The sequence below is a fragment of the Formica exsecta genome, unplaced genomic scaffold (genome assembly GCF_003651465.1).
Source record: "Formica exsecta isolate Colony F162 unplaced genomic scaffold, ASM365146v1 scaffold826, whole genome shotgun sequence".
NCBI classification, from domain to species: Eukaryota; Metazoa; Arthropoda; class Insecta; order Hymenoptera; family Formicidae; genus Formica; species Formica exsecta.
The window spans coordinates 807608-828290 of NW_021853596.1; the positions used below are offsets into that span (position 1 = coordinate 807608).

The 20683-nt window shown below is 38.3% G+C and overlaps 1 protein-coding gene across 8 annotated transcripts in view; it reads left to right on the plus strand.

Annotated features, from left to right (window-relative positions):
- Positions 1 to 20494, plus strand: part of LOC115244590 (A-kinase anchor protein 13) — a 25313-nt gene extending 4819 nt beyond the window's left edge. Inside the window, exons 3-19 of one of the 8 annotated variants that reach the window (XM_029822365.1) lie at positions 3813 to 4154; positions 4428 to 4885; positions 5230 to 5379; positions 5466 to 5653; positions 6576 to 6713; positions 7406 to 7481; positions 7567 to 7696; positions 7794 to 7989; positions 13567 to 13641; positions 14952 to 15008; positions 15178 to 15730; positions 15822 to 16051; positions 16141 to 16670; positions 16772 to 16974; positions 17072 to 17251; positions 17333 to 18045; positions 18123 to 20494. In XM_029822365.1, coding sequence (XP_029678225.1) covers positions 3813 to 4154; positions 4428 to 4885; positions 5230 to 5379; positions 5466 to 5653; positions 6576 to 6713; positions 7406 to 7481; positions 7567 to 7696; positions 7794 to 7989; positions 13567 to 13641; positions 14952 to 15008; positions 15178 to 15730; positions 15822 to 16051; positions 16141 to 16670; positions 16772 to 16974; positions 17072 to 17251; positions 17333 to 18045; positions 18123 to 18411 — 4508 coding nt within the window. In that variant the 3' untranslated portion in view covers positions 18412 to 20494. Of the gene's footprint in view, positions 1 to 3812; positions 4155 to 4427; positions 4886 to 5229; positions 5380 to 5465; positions 5654 to 6575; positions 6714 to 7405; positions 7482 to 7566; positions 7697 to 7793; positions 7990 to 9035; positions 9490 to 9832; positions 9983 to 10068; positions 10257 to 11178; positions 11317 to 12008; positions 12085 to 12169; positions 12300 to 12399; positions 12596 to 13566; positions 13642 to 14951; positions 15009 to 15177; positions 15731 to 15821; positions 16052 to 16140; positions 16671 to 16771; positions 16975 to 17071; positions 17252 to 17332; positions 18046 to 18122 lie in introns of those variants that run through there. The other 7 variants (XM_029822357.1, XM_029822359.1, XM_029822358.1 and 4 more) reach the window with 7 other exon arrangements.
- The last annotated feature ends 189 nt before the right edge of the window (positions 20495 to 20683 follow it).

The following is a 20683-nucleotide window of genomic DNA, read 5'->3' on the forward strand; positions in this document are numbered from 1 at the left end:
ATTTGTGAATTAAAGAATTTTATATTAAAATTTTATTAACAATAAGATAAGATAATTTTATTAAGAAAATAACTTTTTCTCTTTGTTTGTAATATTGAAATTTAATCCGTATTATATTATATACATATGTGTATACACACATATAATTTCAATAGAAAAATTATTTTTTAAAATGGTTTTTTTAATATTAAATTATATTTACATTTACAGATCACTAATCTCAGCATGCTTTTTGATCTTAAGAGTTTTTTTCTTTTGAAATATTTTAAAAATCACTTAAAGCATAACTGCAGAAGTTTCTTTTTTTTATTACGTTTATATTATATCCGTATTATGCCTCTGCACGAGCACAAGACATTCTATTGGAGGAACCTAATCTGTAAATTTTCGCCTGTGTTTAACTCGTTCGTTAAAGCGACGAAATTAACGCTAAACGGTGCGGTAAAACGCTTACTGCGATATTTTATTATGAAAATTCCATTCCACGAGTATCTAAAAATTAATTAATATCAGCTTTGCGTTTAATGTGTACACTACAACGAAAATAATACAGTTAATTTTTCTGCAGAGCAATCAATTATCTTTTATGAGAGGAAGAAGAAAAATCAGAAGATGATATTAATCTTAATCTTAGCCTATATATCTGTTTATAATATCATTTAAAAGCTACGAGATACCAAAACTTTTTTCAGAATGGGAAAAATTCGAGTACCCCAGTTATTATTTCTTAGCGCAAATGTGGAATTTCGTATCGTCATCTACAAGATAATTACCATGCGAGCGCTAAAAGGCTTCCCTCCACGTGCAAGCCAATAAGTATCGCTGTATTGAATACTGGCGATCCGACGCTCTCGTCGCCGAGAGGAGTTCTCTCTCTTTCTCTCACGACGAAGGGGGGCCGATCGTTACGGGCTACCCCAGCGAAAATCATTACTACCAGAATATTTAATAATGCTGATAATACCAAGTCGGAGTCACCGCGGCCTACATTCAAATGCCAACTGGAGTAACACAATTGCATCTGTTTCTCTCTCTCTCTCTTGCTCTCAGAACATTCCTGGTAACGGATGCCGTTGTCGAAGGGTTGTTGTTTGTATCGTCGATATTTGTTACTACTGCGGCGAAACCTTTTTGCGACGAATTGATAGAGAACTATCACATGAAGAAATATGCTGTATTGAAGATATGAATATTGGAACAGGTGGAGAGTTTTATTGTGAGGTAAAGTTACAAGTATTTAGTTATTTAATGCGTTTAGAAATGCAAGATACATGTCTCTCTTTCTCTTTCTTCTTTCTTATATCTCGCATTTAGATAAACATAGAATATGAATGCAAAAAGAGCCTACTAGATAATAGTTCTCATAAAATATATATGTAAAGCAAAATTGGGATTATCGGCAAATAATTTTTTAATGACTAAAATTAATAAAATAATATATAATAATAATAATTAATAATAATAGCAATTTTCATACAGTTTTATCGCTTATAATTTATAAATTTATATGGATAGATTTGCACGTAATATTTCGGAAATCGCGTATCTTTTTTAAAACAATATTAAAGTTTAAACGAAACACACACACATACACACACACACACACATTAGATAAACATAGAATATGAATGCAAAAAGAGCCTACTAGATAATAGTTCTCATAATATCAGTCTTAATATCATATATGAGATTTAATTTCAAAAACATTTTAGAACATGTTTAAAAATTACGATACAAAAATTCTTATATAACATGCATGCATATATATATATAAAATCGCTTCAATATCAAAGCATCTCAGTTCTTATAAATTTTAACTTATAAGTTATAAATAATTAAAGATTGAAGAGCTTTAACTTTAAATTAAAATTTCAATATTACAAACTATTATTAAAATTTCAATATTACAAACTATTATTAAAATTTCGATATTACAAACAAAGAGAAAAAAGTTATTTCCCAACAGATTTTATTTTAATAAAATTTTAACGAGGAATTCTCTAATTCACTAATATCAATCGGTCGTAACCTTCAACTATAATTCTCTCTCTTCGTCTCTTTATAATTCTATTTGCAGAAAGTGAGAAACGGACATAGATTTGAACTTGAATCCAAGTTGATCGATATTGATGAAATTATTAGTTTATTCATAAAGATATTTAGAGCGTTTTACATCTCTTAATAGAGCTTCCAAAGAAGACGATGAAATTGCCCTGATAAAATTTCCAAAAGCTGAAAGATTATTATCTGCGGGAGGACGTGAAAAGCCGCGGAGATATCCAGAGGTGGATGGAAGTTGAAGATTCGTATCGGGCCACACTTCGCAAGAGATGGAAAGATACAAATCTAACAAACATGCCGCTGCGCTGATGCCAATAGAGGTGGTGGTGGTAAAGGAAACGCGAGTTGAAGGTTGGCGGCGGCGAGTTGTAGGGTCGCAGGGGTGCACGGAGACGGCGGGGTGGTGCGCACGGACCAGTGGATCAATTCGCGCTCCGGGAGCTACACAGGGGGAAAAGCAACAGTCTGTCAGCCCCTTTCCACCCGGAAAAGTCGCTCCGGCCACGGTACGCTATTATCTCGCGCACATCCGTCCCAAGGTTTTCGTCAGATGACGGCGATGAAATCCGTCGTCGCGATTATATATTGCTAGAGAAGATCGAGGAGAAAGGACCTCTCCTGGGAAAATACACAAAATACTCGGGGCCTGTACAGCCTACGATAAAGAGAGAGAGAGCAGAGAGATCCGTGAGAAATCCTACGCGAACTACAATTGGCAGTATGGGCAGCGCGTGTAAAAAACGTCGACATTATTAACGCGTCGCCGGAATTATAGATAGATTCCGCATAGATCCTGCTTACGTCAAAATTAAGAGCTGCGGCGGCTGCGGCACAAGTTGAATCGAATCTTGTAGTTGTACCTTACCTTATCCTTACCATGTGACGCGTTAAGTTACGATTCTCTGGGTTGTTTCTCACAGACGAGGTAATGCAAGAGGTTGTTCGAACCGCGTGCAGTTTGAGAATAAGCAACTAATGAACTGATGTCGTTTCATCGATTTCTACGGCGCTGTGAAATCGTGAGATCTTTAAAATTCAACACTCGCGTGCGGTTGCCCGATTCGGTATTTGGTTTGACCTTAGTGTACTTGACGATATTATCAACTCGAATAGAAAGAGAGAGCTTGTTTCGATAAAACATATCGAAAGGAAAATCTTCAAGAGGGCAATGTTACGTTATCCGCTTACTTAAGAGAGACGCAAATTGTCGTTGGCGGAATACGAGATTTGACCTGATTTCCATTGAATATGCCTTTATGCGGTATCCAAGAGAGAAAGAGAGAGAGAGAGTGGAGCCGGAGTCCGTGGAGATGACGCCGTCGCGGGGGCCGACGCGATTGTCGCAGAGTCGCTCGTTTGTTCCCAAGCCCCAGTGAGTCAATAGTGAGGTGGCGCGAGGAGGACGACGTTTAGATATCGGTTTTCCGGTATCGCGCTTTGGAACTCTCCCTCCGATTACACACGACTCGTCGTATGCATCGCGCCAATAAACTACTTTGCTCTTTTTACACCATCCCTTCACCCCACCGCGCGCTTTCACTATCGAGCGACGAAAAACCTAACACTCGTGTCTCTCGTTGCGCACACTAATGTCCTGAAATAGAACGGAGGAGTTTGGTAGTAGAGCCCAGTTCTTCCTGGTAGCACGGTCTTGTCAAATTAACACAGTTAATACAGGGACGATGGCGACGATATTGTTTGCCGATCTTGAAGATACACTTGTCAGACAGGAATGTCGTGTATGCTTGCAGACGAGTGTCCGAACAGCGGCGAGGATAGCGAGGAGGATGTAATAACCGATTACCTTGGCTCATCGCACTCCGACTGCGATCGCGTGCCGCCTATCATTAATGGAGATCTGCGCGGCCTGAGTCTGCACGGCGGCATAGTCACGGAAATTGGCTACATCACCAAAGACAAAGCGTCGATCGTCATGTCCGAGAGCGGCGAGGAACAGCAGCACCAGCGGCAGCAACAGCAACACCCGTTGCTCGCACTCGGCACTAATATACAAAGCCAGCCTAATCCTCTGGTACCCATCATTAGCGTCACCCCGCACTCACCCGGTCTGGCCAAGAACTATCCGGTCTTAGGTAATGTTTCACAAGCTTTAGCAGATGGCAAATGCAAGAATATAAAATTGAAATTTGATGCATCTAGCTATAATAGTTGTTTTATTTATTAAATATTTGACAAGTTACACAATTTTAATTTATATTAAAAAACAAATACAATCGACTTATAAACTGTAGAAATAAAAGATGTAAAATTTAATAGAGCTTTGGTTATCCCTTTTTCTGAATTACAATTAAGTATTCTTAATTCAATATGATGTAACGCGAGCAATACGATTTGTTTTTTCACAGAGGAGAACTTGCAGCAGCTGCACGAGATCCACGATTGCATTCAGCGTATGCGAGACCTTACGTTGGGCACTTTGGGGTACCACATTCGCGTGTCCAACAACTCCGACGCTCCGCAGAGATTGACTTCCTCCTGCCCGTCCCTGTGTCCACTGATCACCGCCGAGCTGGTATCTCGTTCCGGTAACAATCATCACCATGACACTGGCTCCGATCCAGACCTCTTCCTTGCCAATTGCTCTACCAACAGTTCCCCGACGCATTTCCCGTCGGCAAGCGGTCGCGCTCGCACGCAACAGTCGCAGGGTATAGACAGGCGACGCAGCTGGACCGGGGATCTGGAGGATCTGGAAGAGAGTCGACGCGGTAACCGCCGATACTCTGGGCAAAATCATCTGCAGGCCCAAAATATGGTTAATATCGTCCGTTACTTGTTGAAACCAGGGCACGATCCGATCTCGGTGAGTTCAAGTTTCGATGCCGCAGGATTTTGATGCTACGCAAAAGAATATTTTGTCATTACCTTTATGTAATGCTATGCGCATTTTTGTATTTTTTTTTTGTATTATTTAAGAAATATAAAGGATATAAAAATATCTCATTTTTGCGCGCGTGTTCTGCGTAGCATCGAGATCTGAACTCGTCGAAATTATATCGGTCTCAAATGCCCGGTCATTCTTGATACTCTCGCTTTATGATGGTGGCATGGCTGGCTCTGGTCGCTTGCGCATTATACGCTTCCCGCCGCAGCCGCCGCTCTAATGCTCGCCACACAATCACAACGTACCCCATTTACTCGTTTCAGCGACAACGCAGCATTAGTTTAAGTAGCCTAGACAGCGAAAACGAGCTAGAATTAGATGGGAAATCGTGTGCTGGACCGGTAAGCGTAGGCAATCGGGCATGCAGGTCACAAACGAGCACTCACTCGCTGAACGAAGCTGATCTTGTACAGGTAAATTTCAGAGATCCTTCTTCGAGGGACGCGATTCCCTCTTTCTCCTGCACAGGCATACTACATAGCGAATTTTTCTTTGACAGAGTGAATATCAGAAGATAGTCATAAAGAGGGATAGTCAGAGGTTAGCAGAAAGTAGCAGTTTAATGCCAGGGCTGACTGGTTCGCGTTTACCTCTTCAGAAATCCATATCGACGCCCTCGATCGTTACACCGCAGGTTCACGCACATTTAGCCGAAACCGGAACTCGGACGACGCCTTCACTTGCAGCGTAAGTATGTTATGCGAATAGATGAAGATCGTACAGCTAGATCAATGATAAAGAAACATCTTAGAAATTACATACATTTTCTATGATTAAAGATCATGTCTCTCTTAAACAAGAACAACGTTTAAGTTCTTTCGAACAATCGTAATCTAGCTTGCGATCTTATTATAAATTAACGCACAAAAAGCTATATGCACACATTTCATGCGTGCGTAGGTACTCGTGTGTCATATATTTTCACGCGCATATATTTACATCTTGTTTCACTTTTTTCTCTACTTTTTTTTTTTTTTAAGATTTTCAATTTTTTGCACAAGTAGAAACTTATTTCTAAAATAAACACAGACATGTGTCCGTGCATGAATTTTTTTAAACTAGTAAAATGGGGATGTCTCTGTTTCTCTCTCTTTTTGAGAGATGTCTACATTCATGAATGCTTAAAACATTCTGCATTATGTAGATCTTTTAGCATGACTGCTCGCGTGTCGTTGTATCATAAGCTACATGAAACATGAACGCAAGAAAACGTCATACCAGTCTGTCTGCTATTATTTATTTATTAATATAATTAATATCTTGAAACTTTCATTATCTACACGAGAGACTAAAATAATAAATAAAACATATGTATATCCATTATTGAAAGTAATAATAGTAATAGTATACTAGTATTATTACTGAAAATAATAATAGTAATAGTATACTTCTCTTTCTTTCTCTCTTTCTCTCTCTTTCTCATTATTTGCCAATCGTGTAATCATTTTTCTTAAACGCAAGCAGTTTGCTATTTAAAATATTATATCGATGTGCTCTTCTGTAATATAGTATCGAAGAATATGTCGATTATAATATTTTATTTTACACGATAGTTGCTTAGTTTGTGTTTGTACTTGAAAATTTGCTATAACAATCCTGCATGAAACAGCCGTCATGAAAGAAACGAAAAGGGTAGCGGGAGTGAGACAGAAACCGAGGATCTTCATACAACACACAGCCACGAATTCCACGAAGACCGAGAGGGCACTCCAAGTGTCCAGATATCCCTTGACGAGCTTTTGACCGAGTGAGTAAAACTTGATGCCTGAAATCTTCATATATATTCAATAACATTATTTATGATATTGCAAATATATTTTTAATATCTCTGATGGAAATGGTTTGTACGCCGGTTTGCCGCCAATCGATCAATTTTGTCAGCCACAAATAGAAAGAGAGTCTGTAGTTATATTACAACTGCAAACATAGATGAATCTAAATACATTTGTTATTTTAAAATGAGACATATATCGTGTATATATATACAAAGTCTGATACCGAGCTGCAGCTGATCGACGCAAAAAAAAAAAATAAGATCGGATATTTTTTGATCAGACCTCGTATATACGAGGTGCTACCGAAAATTTTCCGGACTTACTCTATAAAAAATGTTAGGCTTATTCTATTTACAATTTGCTTCGTAATTATGGCAGTTTAATGTCACTTAAGACTCATTAAACGAAAATTATTGAATCTTTTAAATGCCAATCTACAAAAATTGCTATATCACACATAGCTTGTGCATGCTACACATATCTTTTTAAACACATAGCTTTGATTGCACCGAGGCTACACATATACATACATACTTTTATATCTCATAATAAGCTGTGATTAGATCAAAACGCTTTTATAGTTGCACTGCTGATCACACAAGATATAATTTTAAATGTCTTATTTGAAATTGAACAATGTCGACATTTATGCTGATTTTTTCAGTAGTACTGCATACGATGATCATCATTCCGAAAAGACTAGAAGAAAGCGCGGCTCCATCTTCTTTCGTAAAAAGAAGGTAAAACGATAACTAAATTGCAATTATGCAATATATCTAATAAAGACGTTTTTGACGAATCAACCATGCTAAAATGTCATTCCAGGATAAAAGCGGGAAAAAAACCAATCAGCAGCAACATTTGTGGGTAACGATGACAGTGGGATCTCAAGGAAGCTTACTATGTGATGTTTGTATGAAACATTCGACGAATAAGCCGCTCCTTCATTGCGATAGTAAGAAAACTATTTATATCAGACGCGATTATCTCGCCTTTTGTGAATAATTAACTTTTGTAGAATTATATTTTAATAAATTGTTTTATCAAATCAGATTGCGGAGCATCGGTTCATCAAAGTCAAGGATGCAAGGATCAATTGATGCTGGAATGCGTCAAGTCTAAACATCACTCCAGCAAATCCGCGTCAAAATCTTTGTCGAGTGTTTCCACAATTTCAAGTAACAGCAGCATTAACAAACGTGGTTCCACGACGTCGTTGCCTCTACCAGCGTCATCCGGAAGCGGAAGGTAATATAAGTTTCATCGACGAAAATTATACATCTTTTGCATTGGATCTGCGTATCTGTGGTTCAAGATTCGCACGCAAATGGCATGGCGCTGAGCCTAAGCTCGGAGTTTGTAATAAACTCCTCTTATACTTGTGCGAAACGAGTAATGAGTAACTCGGATCGCGTATTTAATTCAATTGGCAAATTAGGATTCATTTTTATTTCATCGTATATATTTTTAGGAACGAAAATATATTTAATAATTTTATTGACTGAGTATAAAAATATTTTTTTCCTTTTGTATTTAATATACGTAGTAGATAGTATAACATATGTGAAATATTTGAAAAGTCTTAAACTAAAAAAGAATTGTGCGTCTGCTTGTTACTCCGAGGCTTTGGCTGGCTCAGAAGCTTATTATTTCTTCGTTAATTTTGCAGTTTAGCAACATTAATAGTACGGCAAGCTTTAGCGCGTTCAGCCTCGCGTCGCCTACATCTTGATTGATAATATTATTTACATATTATACGTATTACTTATACAGAATACCATGCTCAGACTACCTCAGCTAATTTTTGGTTTATTATGACACAAGCTGTACTTGAAATAATATTAGCGATTGATATTATCCGTAATTACGACAATTACTACGACAACGTGAAGCAATGACGATGGCACATTGACTTGGTAGCTTTGAGGATTATTTAGTTTCTTAATTTTAATTTCAACGTCATGTCGCATTTGATAAAAGAATACAAGGATATTTATTGACAAAGAAAAATCGCTTGCGTATGGGGAACGGTTCGTTAAGATAGGTAGATGCAAGAATATAAAATTGAAATTTGATGCATCTAGCTATAATAGTTGTTTTATTTATTAAATATTTGACAAGTTACACAATTTTAATTTATATTAAAAAACAAATACAATCGACTTATAAACTGTAGAAATAAAAGATGTAAAATTTAATAGAGCTTTGGTTATCCCTTTTTCTGAATTACAATTAAGTATTCTTAATTCAATATGATGTAACGCGAGCAATACGATTTGTTTTTTCACAGAGGAGAACTTGCAGCAGCTGCACGAGATCCACGATTGCATTCAGCGTATGCGAGACCTTACGTTGGGCACTTTGGGGTACCACATTCGCGTGTCCAACAACTCCGACGCTCCGCAGAGATTGACTTCCTCCTGCCCGTCCCTGTGTCCACTGATCACCGCCGAGCTGGTATCTCGTTCCGGTAACAATCATCACCATGACACTGGCTCCGATCCAGACCTCTTCCTTGCCAATTGCTCTACCAACAGTTCCCCGACGCATTTCCCGTCGGCAAGCGGTCGCGCTCGCACGCAACAGTCGCAGGGTATAGACAGGCGACGCAGCTGGACCGGGGATCTGGAGGATCTGGAAGAGAGTCGACGCGGTAACCGCCGATACTCTGGGCAAAATCATCTGCAGGCCCAAAATATGGTTAATATCGTCCGTTACTTGTTGAAACCAGGGCACGATCCGATCTCGGTGAGTTCAAGTTTCGATGCCGCAGGATTTTGATGCTACGCAAAAGAATATTTTGTCATTACCTTTATGTAATGCTATGCGCATTTTTGTATTTTTTTTTGTATTATTTAAGAAATATAAAGGATATAAAAATATCTCATTTTTGCGCGCGTGTTCTGCGTAGCATCGAGATCTGAACTCGTCGAAATTATATCGGTCTCAAATGCCCGGTCATTCTTGATACTCTCGCTTTATGATGGTGGCATGGCTGGCTCTGGTCGCTTGCGCATTATACGCTTCCCGCCGCAGCCGCCGCTCTAATGCTCGCCACACAATCACAACGTACCCCATTTACTCGTTTCAGCGACAACGCAGCATTAGTTTAAGTAGCCTAGACAGCGAAAACGAGCTAGAATTAGATGGGAAATCGTGTGCTGGACCGGTAAGCGTAGGCAATCGGGCATGCAGGTCACAAACGAGCACTCACTCGCTGAACGAAGCTGATCTTGTACAGGTAAATTTCAGAGATCCTTCTTCGAGGGACGCGATTCCCTCTTTCTCCTGCACAGGCATACTACATAGCGAATTTTTCTTTGACAGAGTGAATATCAGAAGATAGTCATAAAGAGGGATAGTCAGAGGTTAGCAGAAAGTAGCAGTTTAATGCCAGGGCTGACTGGTTCGCGTTTACCTCTTCAGAAATCCATATCGACGCCCTCGATCGTTACACCGCAGGTTCACGCACATTTAGCCGAAACCGGAACTCGGACGACGCCTTCACTTGCAGCGTAAGTATGTTATGCGAATAGATGAAGATCGTACAGCTAGATCAATGATAAAGAAACATCTTAGAAATTACATACATTTTCTATGATTAAAGATCATGTCTCTCTTAAACAAGAACAACGTTTAAGTTCTTTCGAACAATCGTAATCTAGCTTGCGATCTTATTATAAATTAACGCACAAAAAGCTATATGCACACATTTCATGCGTGCGTAGGTACTCGTGTGTCATATATTTTCACGCGCATATATTTACATCTTGTTTCACTTTTTTCTCTACTTTTTTTTTTTTTTAAGATTTTCAATTTTTTGCACAAGTAGAAACTTATTTCTAAAATAAACACAGACATGTGTCCGTGCATGAATTTTTTTAAACTAGTAAAATGGGGATGTCTCTGTTTCTCTCTCTTTTTGAGAGATGTCTACATTCATGAATGCTTAAAACATTCTGCATTATGTAGATCTTTTAGCATGACTGCTCGCGTGTCGTTGTATCATAAGCTACATGAAACATGAACGCAAGAAAACGTCATACCAGTCTGTCTGCTATTATTTATTTATTAATATAATTAATATCTTGAAACTTTCATTATCTACACGAGAGACTAAAATAATAAATAAAACATATGTATATCCATTATTGAAAGTAATAATAGTAATAGTATACTAGTATTATTACTGAAAATAATAATAGTAATAGTATACTTCTCTTTCTTTCTCTCTTTCTCTCTCTTTCTCATTATTTGCCAATCGTGTAATCATTTTTCTTAAACGCAAGCAGTTTGCTATTTAAAATATTATATCGATGTGCTCTTCTGTAATATAGTATCGAAGAATATGTCGATTATAATATTTTATTTTACACGATAGTTGCTTAGTTTGTGTTTGTACTTGAAAATTTGCTATAACAATCCTGCATGAAACAGCCGTCATGAAAGAAACGAAAAGGGTAGCGGGAGTGAGACAGAAACCGAGGATCTTCATACAACACACAGCCACGAATTCCACGAAGACCGAGAGGGCACTCCAAGTGTCCAGATATCCCTTGACGAGCTTTTGACCGAGTGAGTAAAACTTGATGCCTGAAATCTTCATATATATTCAATAACATTATTTATGATATTGCAAATATATTTTTAATATCTCTGATGGAAATGGTTTGTACGCCGGTTTGCCGCCAATCGATCAATTTTGTCAGCCACAAATAGAAAGAGAGTCTGTAGTTATATTACAACTGCAAACATAGATGAATCTAAATACATTTGTTATTTTAAAATGAGACATATATCGTGTATATATATACAAAGTCTGATACCGAGCTGCAGCTGATCGACGCAAAAAAAAAAAATAAGATCGGATATTTTTTGATCAGACCTCGTATATACGAGGTGCTACCGAAAATTTTCCGGACTTACTCTATAAAAAATGTTAGGCTTATTCTATTTACAATTTGCTTCGTAATTATGGCAGTTTAATGTCACTTAAGACTCATTAAACGAAAATTATTGAATCTTTTAAATGCCAATCTACAAAAATTGCTATATCACACATAGCTTGTGCATGCTACACATATCTTTTTAAACACATAGCTTTGATTGCACCGAGGCTACACATATACATACATACTTTTATATCTCATAATAAGCTGTGATTAGATCAAAACGCTTTTATAGTTGCACTGCTGATCACACAAGATATAATTTTAAATGTCTTATTTGAAATTGAACAATGTCGACATTTATGCTGATTTTTTCAGTAGTACTGCATACGATGATCATCATTCCGAAAAGACTAGAAGAAAGCGCGGCTCCATCTTCTTTCGTAAAAAGAAGGTAAAACGATAACTAAATTGCAATTATGCAATATATCTAATAAAGACGTTTTTGACGAATCAACCATGCTAAAATGTCATTCCAGGATAAAAGCGGGAAAAAAACCAATCAGCAGCAACATTTGTGGGTAACGATGACAGTGGGATCTCAAGGAAGCTTACTATGTGATGTTTGTATGAAACATTCGACGAATAAGCCGCTCCTTCATTGCGATAGTAAGAAAACTATTTATATCAGACGCGATTATCTCGCCTTTTGTGAATAATTAACTTTTGTAGAATTATATTTTAATAAATTGTTGTTTTATCAAATCAGATTGCGGAGCATCGGTTCATCAAAGTCAAGGATGCAAGGATCAATTGATGCTGGAATGCGTCAAGTCTAAACATCACTCCAGCAAATCCGCGTCAAAATCTTTGTCGAGTGTTTCCACAATTTCAAGTAACAGCAGCATTAACAAACGTGGTTCCACGACGTCGTTGCCTCTACCAGCGTCATCCGGAAGCGGAAGGTAATATAAGTTTCATCGACGAAAATTATACATCTTTTGCATTGGATCTGCGTATCTGTGGTTCAAGATTCGCACGCAAATGGCATGGCGCTGAGCCTAAGCTCGGAGTTTGTAATAAACTCCTCTTATACTTGTGCGAAACGAGTAATGAGTAACTCGGATCGCGTATTTAATTCAATTGGCAAATTAGGATTCATTTTTATTTCATCGTATATATTTTTAGGAACGAAAATATATTTAATAATTTTATTGACTGAGTATAAAAATATTTTTTTCCTTTTGTATTTAATATACGTAGTAGATAGTATAACATATGTGAAATATTTGAAAAGTCTTAAACTAAAAAAGAATTGTGCGTCTGCTTGTTACTCCGAGGCTTTGGCTGGCTCAGAAGCTTATTATTTCTTCGTTAATTTTGCAGTTTAGCAACATTAATAGTACGGCAAGCTTTAGCGCGTTCAGCCTCGCGTCGCCTACATCTTGATTGATAATATTATTTACATATTATACGTATTACTTATACAGAATACCATGCTCAGACTACCTCAGCTAATTTTTGATTTATTATGACACAAGCTGTACTTGAAATAATATTAGCGATTGATATTATCCGTAATTACGACAATTACTACGACAACGTGAAGCAATGACGATGGCACATTGACTTGGTAGCTTTGAGGATTATTTAGTTTCTTAATTTTAATTTCAACGTCATGTCGCATTTGATAAAAGAATACAAGGATATTTATTGACAAAGAAAAATCGCTTGCGTATGGGGAACGGTTCGTTAAGATAGGTAGATTGACGCGTAAAGTCGAAAAGAAAAAAAATTAACAAGGAAAATGGAGGAAAAAACAGCCTAACACAGGCGAAATGAAGTTGCCCTAATACAGTTATGTGCTTTTTCCTTCTCCCGTGCATTCCCTCTCGTGCAACCACGTGCAAACCGATCGATTGTACGACGATTAAAGGGAAATTAACAGCCACAAGAAAACCATGTCAAGCTACAGTCCTTGGCGGCGAGTCGCTACTAAGCTCGGAGTCAAGTAAGTCTCTGATATCTGATGTGTTCCTCTTGTATTCTGTTCCGAAAGCGTTTCTGTTCGTGTGTTATTCTTACACGCGTCTGATAAAAAGGCGCGCGTCTCGTTCCTCGATTTTTTTCTCGCACACACCTACACATATACACATATTGTCCACAAATCTGTCCAAACGGCAATCGAGTTTTCGTATTGTATAGTCGGAAGAAACGTCATATCTTTGCCCTGCCTGTGCTTCTGATCTTGTGCTTGCTTCTTCTATGATTTGTGTCCATACATTGAGATATATATATTTTTTGTCTTTTATCTCTTCTCGTTGTAAACTTCGCCTTAAATTCTAGCGCGTAAGTTCACGTGTGTTAGTCCATAAGGTATTTTCTCCGTGATAATTATATATATGTATATATATACATCAGACATATATATCATACAATAGATACATGTTCATGACATGTGTTATCATACAGTTTCTATCTCTCTTTTCATTTTTACTTAGTTTACACCCAGTTCAGCTTTGTTAGTTAGTTAATCACAGATAGTTTTGTCATATTTTTTTACCTCATCGTTCCCGCATTTCTCAATGTCATCATGAGATTTCATACTTGAACATTCATATAGACAGATTTTGCAATAATTTGTCAAGGGGTTTTAGGTCGGGTCGGGATTTACGGTCTAATGTACATAAAATGGATACTGTTCTTCGAATTTCCCCGTCATACGTAAATCCGCGTTCCCGATGAATTAGAGAAGCTTAAGCACAAATCGTAGGATATGATAGGAGCGGAGGAAAAGGAAGTGGTATTTACGATGCGTATCCTACCCGACCTGAACTCGGAGGAACTTAAAGGCTCTCGCAGGTCATCCACTTTTTAATATCAAAGATTTTAATTTCTCTTGAATTTGTTAGCTTTATCGGGGTTATGTATTGCGATGAGTAACAATAATTATATTATAACAATGCAGTATAATTTAATAATATATCGGATATTATATATATATATATATATATATATATATATATAATAATGAGAATTGGACGAAGATTCACATACGCTTAAACGAAGATGTTAAGTATCGTCTTACATAAGGTTTGTATTTATATAGGGGCTCACCAGAATAAACTGGAAAGACAGTTTTGTAACGCGTAATATTCTTCAGTCTTTTTAACAAAAAACCGGCATCTCAATACGTTAATTTCAAGAATCTCTCAAGCTGGAATTCAACCTAACGTTATATGCATTGTTAACGGGGAGAGTAAGATTTTTTCTTTAATCACATATAATGCTTTATGAAACAAAGCTATGTCTTTCTTTCAGTCAAACGATAAACGAAGAAAAAGATGGCGAGAGCGGGCAGCATCGTGATCTTCCCAGGTTTGTAAATGTCTTTTCTTTTTTTTCTTTTCCTTTATATAGATATTATAATCAACTTTGGCCACGTATTAATCAAAGTAGCAATGTTGCTGGTATATCTCGTAATGCTGTATTAAAACTGAAAACCAATGAAAAAAAACTAATACAATAATTTTTATTTTTTTTTCAGCGGATGGGAAGAATTTGATTTTGGTGACGACGTTCATCAATTCACCGTGGGTGATCTCGAGGAGATAGATCCCGAGCTAACTTTGGGAAAGGAAGAACCCGATTCCTGGAGCTCCGCAATCGGCCGTAACGTTGCGCTGCGCCTCGTCGATCATTGTGAGCGCGAGGTAAAGAGACAGGAACATATATATGAGTTTGTACTCACGGAAAAGCATCATTGCCTGGTGTTGCTCGCGATGGAAAAGATCTTCGCGGAGGGACTGCGACGGCACTTTCGTCTTGGTCAGCCGGATCTCGAACGTATGTTTCCCCGATTGCGGGATTTGATCGACATTCATCTGCGATTTCTGCAAAAACTGCGAAAGCGGCAGAGCGCCAATCCCGTAGTCTCCACGATCGTCGACATTCTAGTCGAGCAGTTCTCAGGTGATAACGCGCAACGTATGAAGAGCGCGTACGGGGAGTTTTGTAGTCGTCACCGGGACGCTGTCGAGGCATACAAATATTACCTGCGTAACGATCCTCGCTTCGCCCGTTTTGTACGACACTGTCAGGTATGTTACAATAATAAGCAACACAAACGAATTCACGTAGGATTCTAGTGTGAACAGTACAGTTTAAAATAGTGTATCTCTGTGTTCTTAGACAAATCCCTTGTTGAAAAAGAAAGGTATACCCGAGTGTATACTTTTTGTTACTCAACGTTTGACAAAATATCCATTGCTGATTGAGCCACTTATTAAAACCAGCACTGTGCAAGACGAAGGTGAAGATCTACGTAAAGCACTGGTCCTCGTTAAGGAGATCTTAGCTGATGTAGATGCCTGCGTAGCCGATAAGGAACGAGAAGATAGAAAATTAGAGATATACAATAAGTGAGTTCAAATTTTTTTCTCCTTTTTACTCCTTTTCTCCTTTAACGTCATTTATCTCTTCGAAACTATAAACGATAACATTTCTACAGGATTGATGCGAAATCATTCGTTACGTATCGTGGTGCCAAATTTAAAAAGTCAGACATAATCAACAGAATATTGAAGTTTGAGGGCACTGCATACTTGATGCAAGGTCGCGGCAAAATGACTGCCATTGTAGTGGTCGTTCTCTCAGACATATTGTTTTTCTTGGCTGAGAGAGATCAGAAATACGCGTTCTTCGTGCCTGACAATAAAGCCGGTATAGTGTCGCTGCAGAAGCTGTTAGTCCGCGAGAAAGCCCGTCAGGAATCCAGTATTTATCTGATAAGCAGCAACCCGGCTGAACCTGAGATGTTTGAACTGAAGATTCAGAAACCAAAGGATAAACAACTATGGATACGGGCTATTCGATCGGCAGTCGAGGCTTGCCCGCAGGAGTCCGAGAACGAAGCCGACGCGCTGATGGAAAATAGTAACGAATTGCGAGATATTCGCTCTTCCTCGATCTCGCTGGTTTCTATCGAAGAGAAGCAACGTATCGCCAAAGCTAAAGAATCACACATACTTAGAATTGTTGGTATGTCCTACTTTTTCTCACTTTTTCCATAACTTCTAATATTATTGTAATATTATTTTGTATGCCGATTATATTTGCAAATAAAAAATTTATGGTTACAGGCGAATTGCGAAAAAAAGATACTGAGCAGGCGCTGCTATTTGAAGAGAAAATCAATTTGCAAATGCGACTTTTACAAGCGGCGAACATTTGGAGCGGGAATGAGAGCGACAACGAGAGAATCGAGAAACTTGAGAAGGAAGTCGCCGATTACACTCGGTTGGTGCATAACGAGAGGACTGATACCACTCAATTATGGCAGGAGGTTAATGTTAATTCTAAATTATATTTTGTAATCATTTATTGGATCTTTAATCTAGTTAATATGAATCAATCAAAAATAAATTTTATTCTTAACGTAGGTATTTGTAGCCGTGCAAGAAGCGACACGTCTCGCTAGCTCGTTGTCGTTTAGCGCGGGCGGCGCTAATTTATCGAGAAGCTTAAGTTCCGCCGGTGAACGTCACAGTGAAGCTTACGTTCCACCGGCTCTTTGTGTGCCTCGAAGAGCCGAAACTTTTGCCGGTTTTGATCACAACAAGGTATATGAAAACAAAGAGCAAAAAATAATAATTATAGTTACAGGAAAATGTAATCATTAAGTACTCTAATTGCGCTTTTAGGAGAGGCACCCATTGCGTGATCCGAACGCATTGCACACCGTAATTCCTGTTCCGAAACTCGGCGAGTTACCGAAAGAAAATCTCGACGAGAAGGAAGGCTCAGAATTGGAGACGAACAAGGATCAGCAGTGGGCGGCGATACGTTTGTCTCATCACGTTTATACGTTGCTTTGTATAATAAGTAGTCAGATGACGACGATCGATAGTCTACAGGCACAACTGGTCGCGTGTAAAGACGGCGGCACGGGTAAATCGTCCAATAATCGTCCGAATCCGAATCGTCAGTTGGAAGAGTTGCGAAATCTGCAGGATCAGCTCTGTCGAGAAAAAGCAGCGTTTCGAGCCGCCTCTCAGCAGGAGAAAATCCAATTGGAGGAGGAACGGGCAGAGCTGGCCCGCCAGAGAGAACAACTGGCCGCGGAGCAGCGGGATGTGACGCAGCAACGGGATCAATTGTATCGACGACTCGAGGCGTTAGAACGACAGGGCGTCACGTTGGTCGGAAGTTCCACGACCGGCTCGATTCATCTGTCGCACTTGACGCAGAACACCGAAACGATGCAGCAAACCGCACGCGGCAAAGCGCAATCTGAAGCCAAACGCATCCCTCTGAATCTGATCAGCGCGACAAATCAGCAAAAGGTGCAGAGCAATCTGCCAGTTAAACAGCAACTGCCGCTAAAGCTCGCCAGCGGGAGTAACAACAATACAAGGTAGAATCGGCTCATTTCATATCTATATTACGTTGATATTCCACAATAAGCTTTATATTATGTTTCTCGATCGATAGAAGCAGCAGTACCGCGAGTAATAACAGTCCAGATCGGCATTCTAGAACGGGCAGTAGTCCGGCGATCGTCACTAGTTCTGCGTACTCTTCGCCGGAGCTCGGAAATAGCCATCATCACGGAATCGGCAGCGGGAGTCACACGTATTCGTCGAATCGTTCATTTCGAATCACTCGCTCTCCGCCCGAAGTCTCATATGCGCAGCAGCAACAGCAACAACAGCGAGGCGCGGAACAGCACTCGCAACAGCAACAACAGCAGCCGCTGGAGGAAGAGGTGATCTTTTTCTGACGATTCTTTCGATTCGGTCGCAAGCACTCATCGCGTTCGTCGCGCGCCGCCGCCGCTACTGGTACAACCACGCCAACCTCCACGCCAACACCGTCGCCGCGCAGCCAGTCGCGGAACGGTCAGTCCCGAAGTCGCGTCAAGTCCTTTTGATTTTCGACATAAATTTCTTGCGGTAATGAAATCTATACTTTATCCGGTGCTTCGCGGATACAACCCTTTGAAGTCACTCATCGTAATTTATCATTTCGCGTTTTCTTCTATTGTCCATTCTCGTATCCCACTTTTTTTCTCACTACGGTTTGATCGTCTTACGACAGGATGCACATACTGTTCTTTATTTCACATCTAATAAGGTCATACTTGAGTGCAATATGAGAATTCATCCTATCCCCACACTACGATGATACTATCATGAATAAATGCGAGTATTTAGCCTCGATATAGTTGGGAGAAGGATGTAAAATAATAATTATTACGTTCCAACTGCTACAACTGATGGCAATAATATAATTTTTATGTCAAATTTCACGAAATTACCTTGACGAAAGAAATATGTTAAGAATAAAATGCAATTTCTATTAAGAGTTATGAGTAATCATGGTCAGAAATACTCGCGAGACAAAGGAAGAAAGAGAGAGAAAGAGAAGTATTAATTGCGTAGCAAAGTAGATCAGCCGATCTTGTTAAAGTCTTGCTCGTTACGTTATTAAGCCGACTGACAGTTTTAGAAACACAAGATTTTAGACGAATCTTTTAAGCAAACCTGTTGCTGCTTGCTGAAACATGCAAGATAGATGAATACATATATATTACGGTTACATATACATTGAATGTGTACATATATATATACATAAAATATATACTTTTTCATGAGTGTGTATATACAATTGGTTATGAATGAAAAGAAGAATGTACTTGTGTGTGTATGTGTTTCTTTTCACGCATACACGCATATCTGAGTTATCTCTGTGAATGCATGTTGTTGTGAATGCGAGAGAGCGATGGCTATTCTTATATCATAACTATTAAAGTATTTTAATGCTAAAGCAGTAAAATCTACTTTTAACGATAATGAATTATTATCATTACTATTGTTACGTGTGCCAAATCATTGTCGTAAATCGAAATTAATACTGCATTTTATTTTTGACTAAAATTATTTACTGCAGAAATAATTCCATTTGTTAAGTGCACACGATATACCGAAATACGAATATATATAATAAAATAGAAGGAGGAATTCATATCTGGCATTTGGTTTCGAGATTATTCACTGCCATTATATTGTTATTCTTTATTGAGAATGTTCTTTTTCTTATATTATTGTCTATACAAACTTTACACTATTTATTGCATTGCTTAAGATTGATGATTAAAGTCTATACGAAACTACGCGAAATACGGAAACTGGGAGAGTTCGTTGTACAAGAATCGCGTAATGATGAATATCCCATCGTCCCGAATTCGCGTTTTTTCGGGAATCTTATATTCTGCACTGTCTGACATATTTTATTTATACATGTATCATGCTTATCAACGAAGAAAAGTCTCAAATAAGAATTTTTTAATCATACGAGATACTGTACATCGGAGCCGCCGATTCACTATCCTGTATATAAAATGCAGAGGATACAATACGCGCATTTAGCATTTACTTTAGCGAAGATTATCATATCGAATCAAATCATTCTCGTCTCTCACAAATTCGAAAAGGATAATTCTGTACGCGACAACTCCATTAATACGTAAAACACATTGTTGTGATGATTGTCAATACGCATCCGAATTATGAATTCCTAAACTATTCGGTTTACAAACGGTCATAGTTATATAACGCTGTGTAAATATACATTCCTTAACAGATAAGACTGGCATGCAATATGATCGAATTGACGAAGGCTAGATAGAGGATTGATTATTGATCATTGTAATAGATCGACGATAAGAAAAAACGACTAATGAATTGACCTCGTTAAAAAAATTTAAGTAATAATACTACCAGCTGCTCGCGTCTCAATCAATCGTGTGGTGACAATAGATCTTAAAAGTATTCCATAAGGTATGCTGAATTACGCGAGAAAAAGAAAAGAAAAAAAAAAACACATAAGCGATGACTTATATATTATATACGAATCTATACCTATTATTACTTACTATCTACTGCGATGACGAGCTAAAATAAAAGCTCAAACTCAGACTATTATTGCGATTAGCTGTTACAGTGTCTGCCACGGATGAATGTTCGACTTCAAATCGCGGGATGACATATATA